Consider the following 13,535-nt stretch of genomic DNA (forward strand, 5'->3'; position numbering starts at 1 on the left):
CTGTTTAGGATCACATAAATACAGAAAGCAGCCATACGTGCCCAACAGTTCTACAAAATAGGCGCTCTACAGAAACAACATGCTTTATATGTCTGTCTAGCAGTGATAAATCCTTTTCTAGTTTGTTATTTTAATAATATAATAAATCACATAATGAGACTAGGGATGTAGCGAACCTCAAAAAAAAGTGCGAATATTCGCGAACTTAGTGAAGCCCATAGACTTCAATGGGAAGGCGAACTTTAAAACCTAGAAAAGTCATTTCTGGCCAGAAAACTGATTTTAAAGTTGTTTAAAGGGTGCCACGACCTGGACAGGGGCATGCAGGAGGGGGATCAAGGGCAAAAATTTCACTGAAAAATACTTTGTTGACACAGTGTTGTGTAAAATTGCAAAGGCAGCTGGCAGACCTAGCGGAAATACGCTGAGTTTTTTGCTATTTCGCGCTATTAGCACCATGGAAACTGGATTTGCGGAAAAACGCCATGTGTGGCTTGCGCGGCGTTTTTAGGCCAAGAAAAAACGCAGCAGAAAAACGCCACGTGAACCCAAATTGCAAACATACGCAGAAAGTTCGCAAACTTGCGCGTTCGCGAACACCTGATGTTCGCGCGAATTAGTTCGCCGGCGAACAGTTCGCTACATATCTAAATGAGACACATTTTACAAAAATTCTACTTCTAAAATAACATTTCACAATGATTCCTTGAATTCAGACTCATACCCATGGCTTTGCTAGGCCTTATCCTTACCACTACACCGGCTGTCAATTTGCTAAAGTGGCAAGTTTTAGCTGGTGAATTGTTGCATTTGGATTTTTAGCTGTTTTGTTGCATAGCGAATCTCAGAAAAGTCACAACTTTTCTTTTTCTGCAACTTTTAGCTCTAAAAATCTGAATTCGAAAAAAAAAAAATTCAGACAGTTTTTGCATTTCCATTTGTATTAATTACGGGGGGAAAAAAGTTTTTACCCACAATCTTGTTTTTTTTCCAATCATTTTATAAGAAAATCTATCAAATTTGGCTGTATAGAAAAACTTAAAAAGTAAAATACACTTCCTATTGACTTTTACAGAAGCTTATGGATTTGATATAGAATTGCTAAATGTTTTAATTCAAATGATCAAGGATGTTTTCATTTGATAAATCTTAAAAATTGGGGTTCAGAAATCTTATATTTGAAAATTATAATAAAATAAATTGCAGCAGAACATCATATACAAATTTGAATGAATTTTGCCACTTGATGTCGAAGCTCCGTTTTCTTTAGCGATGAGCAAATTTTTTTGCCAGCCACGAGTTCGCTGTGAAATGACGCATTTCGCCATTGGTGAAACTGCTGCAAAAATGTTGCCGCAACAAAAATTCACAGAATGAGAAAAAAGTTGCGGTTGCGTCAAAAAAGCAAGGTCGTGTCAAACAAGTTGTGGTTGCGTAAAAATAAGTTTTTTTTGCTAATTTTCCAGCAGTTTCCTAAATTTTAGGTGAAGTGAAAGGGGACAGACTCGCTTATCACTAATTTTCTTTCATTTTTTAAACCGTTGTGCTGAGATAATGGTCCCAACAGCCCATATTCCAGCTAGAACTTCACGTACATACACCGCCTACTGAATTTTGTTTCATACTCTTAGATGTTATATATAAAATACTTTTTGTTTGTAGAAAAGGTTATTTGCTTCAGTAAATATCACAAATTCGGTATTACAGTAGTAGTATTATTAGTACATTATAGCCAATGGCAAAATGCAGTATTGCGCTGCAAATTCATAACTGGCGAAAAAATTTGCCCATCACTAGACATTATTATGAAAGGACTTCATGGAGTTGGATTTCTTCTCGCTACTGCAGTAGCATTTGAAGGAAAAGGGACGCAGCTCAGGTTTGTCTCAGCAGACCTCAAAACGTGTTTACCTTCACTTGTGACATTTGGTCCCGTTGGCTGATGTTGGCAGCAATGACCCTTGGTAAACTCTTCAAACTGCTGAATCAGTTGAGATATCTGTGCGGAATGTTGCTGATTCAGTCTGGATATCTCCTGGTGATGCTCCTTCTTAAACTCCTCAAGCTGTTGTTTTTGGTTGGATAACTCGGTGCTCATTTGCTGTATAATGCTCAATATCTGATCCAACTTTTGACCAAAGACATGAGTGTCAACCGCTGTCCGGGCTGATTCAGTTCCCCTAGAAACACCAGTCCCTTCACTGCGTAAAGGAAATTGTTCATTCCTACCGCCTGGGGAAGCAAAAGAAGACGTTCAGAATTGAATTACACAGAGTGAATATCTGGAAATCCTGCAGGATTCCTAGTTGGGTGACTGATATATCTTTCCCATCTGATGGATGTAAAAAAAGATACAGGTGTTCTTCGGCCTCGATTTAATATAAGAATCACCTTATTTGGATAGGAATGTATATTGCTAAAAGAAAGAAGTTATGGTCTGGTTTTGTTTCTGTCCAAGAGAGATTCTGATCTATAGATAACGATGAGGATGATGAGATTTTACTAGAAAAATTATTTAGTAAAAAAATCTGATACCATTGCATAATTTTTCACTTTAAAGTCGACATTTTTTATGATGTAGAGCAGGGATCCCCAATCTTTTTTACTTGTGAGTCACAGTCAAATGTAAAAAGACTTGGGGAGCAACACAAGCACCATAAAAGTTCATGGAGGAGCCAAATAAGGGCTGTGATTGGCTATTAGGGGCCTCTATGCACCCTATCAGCTTACAGGGGCTTTATTTGGTAGTAAGTCAGGAATTCAAAAATAACTCCCTGGTTTGGGGGCACTGAGAGCAACACCCAAGGGGTTGGGGAGCAACATGTTGCCCCTGAGCCACTGGTTGGGGATCACTGGTGTAGACAATGCTAGTACTATTTATATTTATTCATTAAATTCTAAAGTGAACATTGCTCCACCTAAATGTTGCAGTACTACAGCCTCCAACATATTCCAAGATGTCCTCAAAGATTTATGTTGGGAGCTCTAGTCTGACAATTCGGGGCTTGAGAAGTGATACTGCTTGGTTTTACTTTTCCTCTGATCTCCAGAAGACAAGGATTCTCCAGTGGGAAAGAAGATTCAATGAGGAAACATCAGCGTGCAATAAATATTAAATATATAGGGATAAATATTAGGGAGGCTGGAGGTGAGGAATCTGCCACTAGTTGTACAGAAAGAGTCAGCCATCTCCATTCCCTTCAAGAGAGAAGTCAATGATATAATAATAATATTAGATATATAATTGCAGAAAAACAGTACCTAATGAAGCTCTTTATAAAAAGAAAACCCAAAGTAATATTGTCAAGGGAGGTTGGACTGAGAGGCTACATCTACTGCCCTGCTGCTCTCACTGTAAAGAACTGCTGTATGTATCAGCTACATGCTTCATATCTGCCCTAAAGTGCAATCTTCCACCCATTTACGTGTATTGAATAAAATAAAGTGTGAGAGGGAGAATTTGTTGCTCTAAAATATCATTAATAAACTTACGGCTGGTCTCCAAGGACTTTTTTAGTTTCTCCAGTCTGTCCTGAATAATTCCAGAAGCATAGCCTCTTGACTTTTTTTCTGTTTCACTGAAGAGAAGGAGTTCTTGGGAATATCGCCCGATGCTTGGCTGGCTCTGAAGGATTCTCCACTTCTCCTGAAAACTGCTTTCCTTCAAGTCATCAAGTACCACAATGACTTTCTCCTTGCCTACAAACCCAACGAAAGAAAACAGTCATAATTTCCACCAGTAGAAGACAACCTTTCAGTTAAGAAGTTCTGTTCAGAATTTTCATAGTCAGCACGTAACACTTTGCATGATTAGACAGGGGGGGATTTTAGAAAGAAAGAATAAAAACAATATGTGGAATACATTCTTCAGTAGAATAAACTCAAACTCAAAGAAAACAGGGAGAGGAATAGAATTGTTAGTAGGACCTGCATATAGAGTTTCCTGAGGAGCCTCAACACCACTTTCTGACTACTTTCTAATGGTACTAGACCTTTCCCTTGATATTAATTTCACTTAAAAGACAACAATGTGTCTATGAAGATTCTCATTCATCCAGGCCATGATATACAGTATCTAGTAGAATCAAGTCTGAAACAACTGGACTTTTCTGAGTTTTTCCTGAAAACATTTCACCACTCATCCGAGTGGCTTCTTCAGTTCAACTCCCCGGTATTTAAACCCTTGATGGTAGCACAGACACAAAAAAAACCAGACCAACAAACAGAAGGGAGGAACACAGCAGGCGAAGCAACATAGTCATCCTATATGTTGCTGGAACATCGGAAAAACTTAGGGGATTTTTTTTTAACCCAGCAACACTCTGAGACAGAAGTTGATGCACCCTAAAGACTCTACACCAAACCACATGAAAAGTAATGTGGTCTATGCTGTCAAGTGTAGTGAAGAGTGCTCTGACCTATACATTGGGGAGACAAAACAACCTCTCTGTAAGAGAATGGCCCAACATAGGCGGGCGAACTCCTCAGGACAAGACTCAGCAGTCTATCTACACCTCAAGGAAAAAGGACACCCTTTTGAGGACAGTAACGTGCATATTTTGGACCAAGAGGACAGATGGTTTGAAAGAGGCCATTTATGCCAGCCTGGAAATACCATCCCTGAACAGAGGAGGGGGCCTGAGACACCGCTTTCCATCAACATACAATGCCGCTTTGACATCCTTCATCACATCAACACACCAACAGTTCACACTTCCAGTCATGTACTTTGAAGGATTAACCCCTGCATTAATGGAAATCATGGTACCATTGTGACTGGATCATACCTTCTTACACCTGTCGGTTTCAGCCAACGCCTAACTGAACAGGTTCAATAGAACCATTATGATTGGATGCCTGTGACTGTACTACCCTCAAGGGTTTAAATGCTGGGGAAGTCCCTACCAGTCATTTGACCTGAAGGAGCCACTTGAGTGGTGAAATGTTTTCAAGAAAAACTCAGAAAAGTCCAGTTGTTTTAGACTTAATTCTACTAGATACTGTAGACAACAATGTTTTTGCTCAAATAATTACTTTGGAAATAAAACTTCTCGACCAGTCCCTGGATCAGGCTTCTGATCAGAATTACCTGTAGCATATTACGGCAACTCTTTCTGGAATATATGAAATATAATGAGCATGTGTTTCTTTCTGTGGGTAGACGCTACTTGGCAGGCACTCACCAAGGCGCTGAGATAAGACCTTCAGGTGTTCCTCATACAAGGAGTCAGTCACATCGGTGATGCTAAGGCGCCCATAGTGGAGTGAATGATAGAGAATGGCAAATGTGCAATTATTGGCATCGGATAAAAATTTTGAAAAGGTGTTAGTTATTTCCACAGCATGGACCTCCTTCACCAGGCTCCCAAAGTCTTCATTTTGCAGCAGGTCTAGGAGCCAGTTATAATTGCTCTTTGCGCACCTTGAGAAGACCCTGACCGAATGCTTCTGCCCAGATGGAACGTCCAGCTTAGGATTCTTTCTGCTGAACTGTTCAGTTGCCCCTGCATCGACCTGTAACAACATTCACAAAAGATACTTCATATTGTCCCAGTATCTTAGTAGGAAATATGAATTCTGAATTCAGTTGTTAAACAATGGCCAGGATTCCCCTCTTGATGTGTTTTGTAAATTCTTTTTCTCTTAGGGGAAATCACAAGAACCTTCCAGTTGTCCTTAATCACCTGTGGGTTTCATAAGAAGCCAATAGAGAAATTCTGTCATTCGAACCTGTATAGAGAAGCCCTGCACTGATACTTTCTAGACTTGGTATTAGATCGTTCATACGTACAAAGGAACTAGGTCCAGTACTTAAACATTGTGATAGCAACATGCAATTATATATATAGTGCTCAACAGCTACAAGATCCCACTTTATTCCTCCCAGAAACATAACTTTAGTATCTCTTGTCATATCTAGCCATACCCATGACTGATAATGAGATATTTCCGCATTATAACGATTGTTAGAACTTCACAGAACTTCCTTACTTACTGAGTGTGTGTGTTTGTAATCCATCTCAGTAAAGCCTGAAGAAGAAGCCGAGGTTCTCTCTGATGGAGGAAAACCAAAACCAAAAAAAGGTAAGTTAGAAGCCTACAGCAGCAGTAATATATAGTAGCATTAAGAGCAAATGGGTTTTCTCTGTGTTAGTAATGGCTTCTTGAACACTTAGGTAGATAGATAGATAGATAGATAGATAGATAGACAGATAAATAGATAGATAGATGGAAAACTGCCTTCTCTGACTATGAATGTGTTGAATGCCTGAAATCTGTGTATGACCCAGCCTGGCTTCTGTTCTTGTGTTGGTTTTATCCTTTGATGCTTCTCTCAGCAAACAGGCTTTACAGCCTTTACAGCTTTTTTTAATTCTATTATACACAGAAAGGGGCTCCGTACCTTTAAGTGAAGGAACCTTGAGGGTGCTAGGAAGGGTTAACAGGAGTTGGTTGGGATTGGTAGGAAAGGCAGAGTTGCACAGGAAGTCAAGATAGGGAAGGATATAAGTGAACGAAAGGAAGAAGAGGTCTCTTTTACGTGCTGTATGGCAAGGAGCATTGTCCCACCCAACCGTTAATTGGTGGCAGAATGAAGGGATGCTGATATGGGGGGAATGCTTGAGGAGGAAAGCTTGCCAGGGGCTGGGAGTTAGGCCACGGTGTTTAGAACATGGGTGCCAAAATGGTGGATGGTAACCTCCTTGGACAAGGGTCCCAGGCTGGTACATTACATAGTTGATCGTTTCTTAGCAAGCATTCTGGTATTCTGGCTATAACATGTATGTCCCACTTTCAATTACTGTATTTAGTATTTAGCTTTGTACTCTATTGTATTATGTTTAATAAAAGCTGTGGCCTGTTTATATCCCATCCTGGTCCTTATCATTGTCTTTAAGATGGGGTCCATTGTGGAAAGTTTGAAGGGAAGCAGAATGGGTTTGTGGTGAGTGAGAAGCAGCACGTTCATGGCCAGCTAAAAATCCCAAGAGCCCCAGGCCTTCCTGACTGTACCTGCTCATCAATGATCATCAAATCATAGGGCGTTGCATATCATTATGGGAACATATAATATCATTGGCTCACAGAAAGTAGGGCATCTTAGTTAGTAACACAAATAATACAAAAGTAGAACATTACCTCCCCTCAGAAACCGACTTATGGAATCAATTTGGTCTAAAAATGTCTTTTCCTTATTGGCCTTTGGAATCAGGAGGAGAAGGGATGAGCAGCTATTGATGGTGGGATTGGCACTTGGGATTCTCTTGGTTTCTGTCAAGTCCTCCACATCATCCAACACAACCATCACATTCTGCTTGTCTGTGTGATAAGAGAAATGAGAATGTAAATACACTCTGTGGGGCCTAAAGATGAAGGAAGAAAGAAGAGACCAACACCGACAAATAATGCATTGAAGAACATAAATGTGCAGCTAATTCTGTGCAAAGCTTTTGTTAACCAAATAATTTTTTGACGCAAATACATATGTATCATGTACGACCTGACACAAAGGGATCTAGAAAACAGAATACAAAGTGCTCCCACCTAGACAAGAGGACAGATACATAAGCTCATCCTTGTACAGTGATTCGGCCACATTAGTGATGGTTTCATACTTCAGTCTGTGGTATAAGATCCCAACAGGAGACCCCGGCACTTCCATCTTCCAATGAGAATAACTAGTGATAGGAAGGTACCGCACCCCTGACACAAGCTGAGAGAAATGGGACTGAAGCAGATCCATCAGCCACTGAAAGTCAGACTGGGGGCATCTGGAGCTTATCCCCACCATCCGCCGTGAGCTGCAAGAAAGATAAGTAATAATATATATTCCGCCAAATATTGAGGTTTCACTAGAATGACACAAATCACAAGCAAGATACCCAGTTACCCCTTTGCCATTGCTCTGTTAACGGGGGGGGGGGGGGGGGCATTTGGCACAAACCAGCCATTTTGAAAGCTCTTATGTTGGGTTGGCTTCTTGCTAAATACACCACAATTACACTTTCAATTGACTCGATTTGTCATGTTTTTAGCACCATTGCAACCAAGTAGCTCCCAATGTGTCAAAATGTGTGTATTGAAGAATCGGGTGCGATTGCATTCTAAATTCTGGGATTGTGTCATTTCAGGTGTTCCATGGTAAAATGGTGTTTGCCGGCAATTCATTTGGCACAAGTTGTGCTTATTAATACAGCCCACAGAGGGAAAACCATGAATTACCACTAGATTAAGAGTGATGGCAGCTCCAGGGTTCCTCTGCACCAATAGGCCCAGGAGACAGGACAGACTGAGCAAAACCAGACGGAAGTGTAGAAAACGACTTTGGACACAAGAATTCTATAAAAGAGTGCACTAAACCCAACCGTAAAGCTGCCCCACTGCGCCCCCTAGTTCTCTATAGAAGTTGCTGAAAAACATAATTACACATGGAAACCAATTCCCCAATGAGAATTCTACTGACCCAAAACTTAATTATAGATGCAAGAGAAGTGACCAATGAGAATGCTGATTCCCAGCACTGTGTCAGGCCCCTTGCTGGTACCTTACATATAGAGATAATGATGTCATTTTCCCGTCATTATATGGCACAGGAATCAGACATGGGGATAAAGGGACAGACTTGTTCAGTGCTGGGAAACTGTGCTTAATGCTCCCAACTCCAATTGCAGGAACAGAGAACAGGGAGCCGGATTTATACAGATCAGCTGGGATTCTCATTGGAGGATTCTTTTGCATTTCAATGCTGCCAATGCGGGCCCTAGAGAGCTGGGAAAGTTTTATTGTGCAATATTGCTTTAAGAATACAGCCCTGATGTTGCTGGACTACAGCTCCCAGCATGCCTCACCCTTCATTATATGTTACATTATTCTGGGACTTGTGACTATCACAAACCCCTTACTCCCCTTAGTCAGTGTTACTATCATTCCCCTTGTAGACAGAATTACAGAATTAGCAGCCATCTTACCTCCTCTGTGACCATTCCATGGTTACCTGAAGCTTCGGATTATTCTTTTCTGTTTCTCTCTTTTTCGTCCTGTTTCCCCGTCTCTCTCTCTCTACCTCTCTCTCCTCCTCCCTCTCTCTCTGTGTATTTATTCAGCGCAACTGCCAGTTTGGTTAGTTCTGCAGGTTGGGCTCCGGGGAGCGACTCTCACACTTTCACTTTCATTCTGACGAATGCAGAAATTGGTTGTCGGATTGTCTGTTTAACCCATTATTATCTATTTCAAATGAACAATGCACCTTTGTTTTCTGTAGCAGGTCAGACACCTCCTTATCACCCCATTCAGGGCTATTGTTCTGCAGGGAAAATAAATCACTTGGGGAGAGTGGAAATTTGTTGGAAACTAAGCAACATAGGTGGTAACACTGATAATAATATACATAACTATTACAATTTTCCAAGAGAAACCGGCCCAACAGTTAAGGCAGAGATAAAAATAAACCCCATCTGTAGCCTCTCCAGTTTGCTTTAGAGAGAGATAAAACAAATTCAAGGTGGCATTGGACCGGTCCATGGATTCATTTGTAGTAAATGTTCAAATTAGTAGTCAAATTAAAATTTTCTATGTGCTAAAACTCCCAGTATTCAAATTACGGTTTAATGGGTGAGTGTAGGACTGGCCAGACCGGGGGTGAGTGAGTGTAGGACTGGCCACACTGGGGGTGAGTGAGTGTAGGACAGGCCAGACCGGGGGTGAGTGAGTATAGGACAGGCCAGACCGGGGGTGAGTGAGTGTAGGACTGGCCACACTGGGGGTGAGTGAGTGTAGGACAGGCCAGACCGGGGGTGAGTGAGTGTAGGACTGGCCAGACCGGGGGTGAGTGAGTGTAGGACTGGCCACACTGGGGGTGAGTGAGTGTAGGACAGGCCAGACCGGGGGTGAGTGAGTGTAGGACTGGCCAGACCGGGGGTGAGTGAGTGTAGGACTGGCCACACTGGGGGTGAGTGAGTGTAGGACAGGCCAGACCGGGGGTGAGTGAGTGTAGGACAGGCCAGACCGGGGGTGAGTGAGTGTAGGACAGGCCAGACCGGGGGTGAGTGAGTGTAGGACTGGCCACACTGGGGGTGAGTGAGTGTAGGACTGGCCAGACCGGGGGTGAGTGAGTGTAGGACAGGCCAGACCGGGGGTGAGTGAGTGTAGGACTGGCCAGACCGGGGGTGAGTGAGTGTAGGACAGACCAGACCGGGGGTGAGTGAGTGTAGGACTGGCTAGACCGGGGGTGAGTGAGTGTAGGACAGGCCAGACCGGGGGTGAGTGAGTGTAGGACAGGCCAGACCGGGGGTGAGTGAGTGTAGGACAGGCCAGACCGGGGGGTGAGTGAGTGTAGGACAGGCCAGACTGGGGGTGAGTGAGTGTAGGACAGGCCAGACTGGGGGTGAGTGAGTGTAGGACTGGCCAGACCGGGGGTGAGTGAGTGTAGGACAGGCCAGACCGGGGGTGAGTGAGTGTAGGACTGGCCAGACCGGGGTGAGTGAGTGTAGGACAGGCCAGGCCGGGGGTGAGTGAGTGTAGGACAGGCCAGACCGGGGGTGAGTGAGTGTAGGCCAGACTGGGGGTGAGTGAGTGTAGGACTGGCCAGACCAGGGGTGAGTGGGTGTAGGACAGGCCAGACCGGGGGTGAGTGAGTGTAGGACAGGCCAGACCGGGGGTGAGTGAGTGTAGGACAGGCCAGACCGGGGGTGAGTGAGTGTAGGACTGGTCAGACCGGGGGTGAGTGAGTGTAGGACAGGCCAGACCGGGGGTGAGTGAGTGTAGGACTGGCCAGACCGGGGGTGAGTGAGTGTAGGACAGGCCAGACCGGGGGTGAGTGAGTGTAGGACAGGCCAGACCGGGGGTGAGTGAGTGTAGGACAGGCCAGACCGGGGGTGAGTGAGTGTAGGACAGACCGGGGGTGAGTGAGTGTAGGACTGGCCAGACCGGGGGTGAGTGAGTGTAGGACAGGCCAGACCGGGCGTGAGTGAGTGTTGGACAGGCCAGACCGGGGGTGAGTGGGTGTAGGACAGGCCGGGGGTGAGTGAGTGTACTCCAGACTGGGGGTGAGTGGGACGCAGTTGGGCAGCTTGAATATATTACAATATAAGGACAAACAATCCCTGTGTTGCTTACAGGGGAGGGCATTGCTTGGAAGCTTTAGGTACGTCAGAGAGTTTAACTTGCGTAACCAGTTTCTGTAATCTCACTAGTCTCTGCAGTCTGACACACAGGAAAACAAACCTTTGGGGTTATAAAATTTTCATTAACTGGGGCAGGGGGGTAAAACAGAAGTATCTCCTGATGCTTCTCTGCTCATTTCTATGCCTCAATATGGGACAGAACAGCAGGGGGCACTACTGATACACTTTCATTCTCTTAGCAGTGTAAAAATATTCATTGGACCCTCCATAGACCCTCTCAAAAGGCAGCCATTTTGTGATGGGCTGTGTGCTCCCCCAAGCAATGTAGGTCTCTATATAAATATATTGCATGAACAGCTCATATGTATGTAGCCCACTTTTGGTTATTTCAGTGCTGCTACCTGCTGATTACGTGTTACTTGGTGCTACAGGAGTCCTGAGCCCCCGCTTACTATGGGGGTTAACAGGGATTTCTCCCTTAAAGGCGTGCCTCCACCCAGGGATGGTCTTGTGGAACTTCAACCCACACCCTGGGAACTTAACAGTTCAGTAGTACCTCTCAATGGGACCCACTTACTCCTGGTGTAATGTACCCCTCCTTGGGGTAATTCCTTACCAGCTTGGTAGTGGTCCTCTGGGCTTGAAGGATATTCAACACAGTAGTATATGTGAAACAGATGCGTTGGTTTATTCAGAGCAGAGACCTCTCCAGGAGTGGCATACAATCATCACACGCAGGGCACATCTCCTTACTTCTCATTGAGACCCTTTTCCTGTTGGGTAACCTACGGTATTCACGCCATGTGCTCCCCTCTAGGTGATCTCCCCGGTACTCACGCCAGGAGGCACCCCCTCTTGGGGTCCTCCCCGGTAGTGATGTAGCGAACATCGCCGAAAATGTTCGCGAACCCGTTCGCGGACTTTCGCCAAAACTCGCGAACTTTGCGAACCCCATAGACTTCAATGGGAAGGCGAACTTTAAAACCTAGAAAAGCCATTTCTGGCCAGAAAACTGATTTTAAAGTTGTTTAAAGGGTGCCACGACCTGGGCAGTGGCATGCAGGAGGGGGATCAAGGGCAAAAACTTCTCTGAAAAATACTTTGTAAAAAAAACGGCAAAAAAAACGCCAAAAAATGACGCCAAAAAAAAAAAACCGCAAGCTATTCCTATGTATATGCAAAGGCGATAAAACAAAGCGAAAAAACGCGGCGGAAAAACCAAGGCGGAAAAAACACGGCGCAAAAAAAAAACGCGGCGAACCCAAAACGGCAAACATTGCCAAAAGTCTGTGAATTTGCGGACTCGCGAACACCCGATGTTCACACGAATTAGTTCGCCGGCGAACAGTTCGCTACATCTCTACTCCCCGGTACTCACGCTAGCAGCCTCCCAACAGGGACCCACCCCAGTACTCTTGCCTAGGCACCCTCAGATCCGGACTCCTGGACTAGCGGTGACCTGGTCCACCTATTCTAGCCACTTGTGGCCCTGCATTTTAGCAGATGTAATGCTGGGGGGTATTAACCCCGCTACCACTCCTGGAGGGGCAATGTCTGCCCATTCTAAACTCCTTTGTCCTACATGTCACTCCTAGAGCCACCTCTTATATAACTTCTGTCTATCAACTGTGCTAGGGGTGCACACTACCTGAGCAGTCCCTGAACTAAAATGTCTGCCCTCAGCACATGGCTGCATCCCCTTACATGGGCCTATGCACCACCCTGTGGCCATAACACGAACTGCAGGTATACTCCCTGTTGACTATTTAGAACCCAGTCATCCCAGTGTCCCTGTTAACTAGCACCACCCTGTGGCCTGTCCTAGGGTTGTCTGTCCTAAGGGCCCATTTTTGGTAAACCCCTACATGTAAAACCCTGCTTCATCTAAATAAACCATTTTCATATAAATATACTTTTTAGCAGTATGTGCCATTGGGTAATCCTAAATAGGAAACTGCCATTTTAAGTACTAAGGGCCGCCCCCTGGGATCATAGGAGTCACAGTGCACACAAACAAGCCAAGGCACACATACATGCTAGGCCCCATCAGCCAATGAATGGGCAGAGTTCTGCCTTTTGCTCCCACACTACTTCCTGTTACAGTTAGAGCTGCATCACTTCCTGTCAGCTGATCTTTGAGGGAGCACACAGCCCATCACTAAATGGCGGCTCAAGGGAAAGGATGTAAAAGGGCAATATTTACTGATATATATATTCCAGTTTGGGGAGATTCTTTAATAGGTCACTTAACATAATATAAACTGTCTGTTGGTTACGTATTCATTCTGGGGGTGTAGTTTCCCTTTAAATCAAAGTAGTAGAGTGCTGCTAGGCAAACTCATCTTATATATATATATTGAAGAAAGTTTGTTTTCTGTTTGGACACTGTATGGCCAAATGCAACAAAAAATC

At 44.1% G+C, this 13,535-nt stretch overlaps 1 protein-coding gene across 1 annotated transcript; it reads right to left on the reverse strand.

Annotated features, from left to right (window-relative positions):
- Positions 1–1,086: 1,086 nt before the first annotated feature.
- On the reverse strand, positions 1,087–9,170 carry LOC100498006. The gene is made up of 7 exons (XM_002939159.5): positions 8,970–9,170; positions 7,546–7,802; positions 7,141–7,320; positions 5,996–6,054; positions 5,184–5,514; positions 3,493–3,699; positions 1,087–2,232 (listed from the first exon to the last, which is right to left on the reverse strand). Exons 1-7 carry the CDS (start codon positions 8,987–8,989, stop codon positions 1,817–1,819), a joined length of 1,470 nt encoding a protein of 489 aa, XP_002939205.1. The 5' UTR covers positions 8,990–9,170; the 3' UTR covers positions 1,087–1,816.
- Positions 9,171–13,535: the final 4,365 nt, after the last annotated feature.

Source organism: Xenopus tropicalis, chromosome 9 (genome assembly GCF_000004195.4).
Source record: "Xenopus tropicalis strain Nigerian chromosome 9, UCB_Xtro_10.0, whole genome shotgun sequence".
Taxonomy (NCBI): Eukaryota; Metazoa; Chordata; class Amphibia; order Anura; family Pipidae; genus Xenopus; species Xenopus tropicalis.

What these genes read in the sequence shown, in the direction of transcription:
- LOC100498006 (XM_002939159.5), bottom strand. Translation starts at nt 8,989, where the DNA reads ATGGAATGGTCACAGAGGAG. An exon ending in ATGGAATGGTCACAGAGGAG is followed by an intron (nt 7,803 to 8,969) that starts GTAAGATGGCTG and finishes TCTTTCTTGCAG; the next exon opens with CTCACGGCGGATGGTGGGGA. An exon ending in ATTACAAACACACACACTCA is followed by an intron (nt 5,515 to 5,995) that starts GTAAGTAAGGAA and finishes ATGTTGTTACAG; the next exon opens with GTCGATGCAGGGGCAACTGA.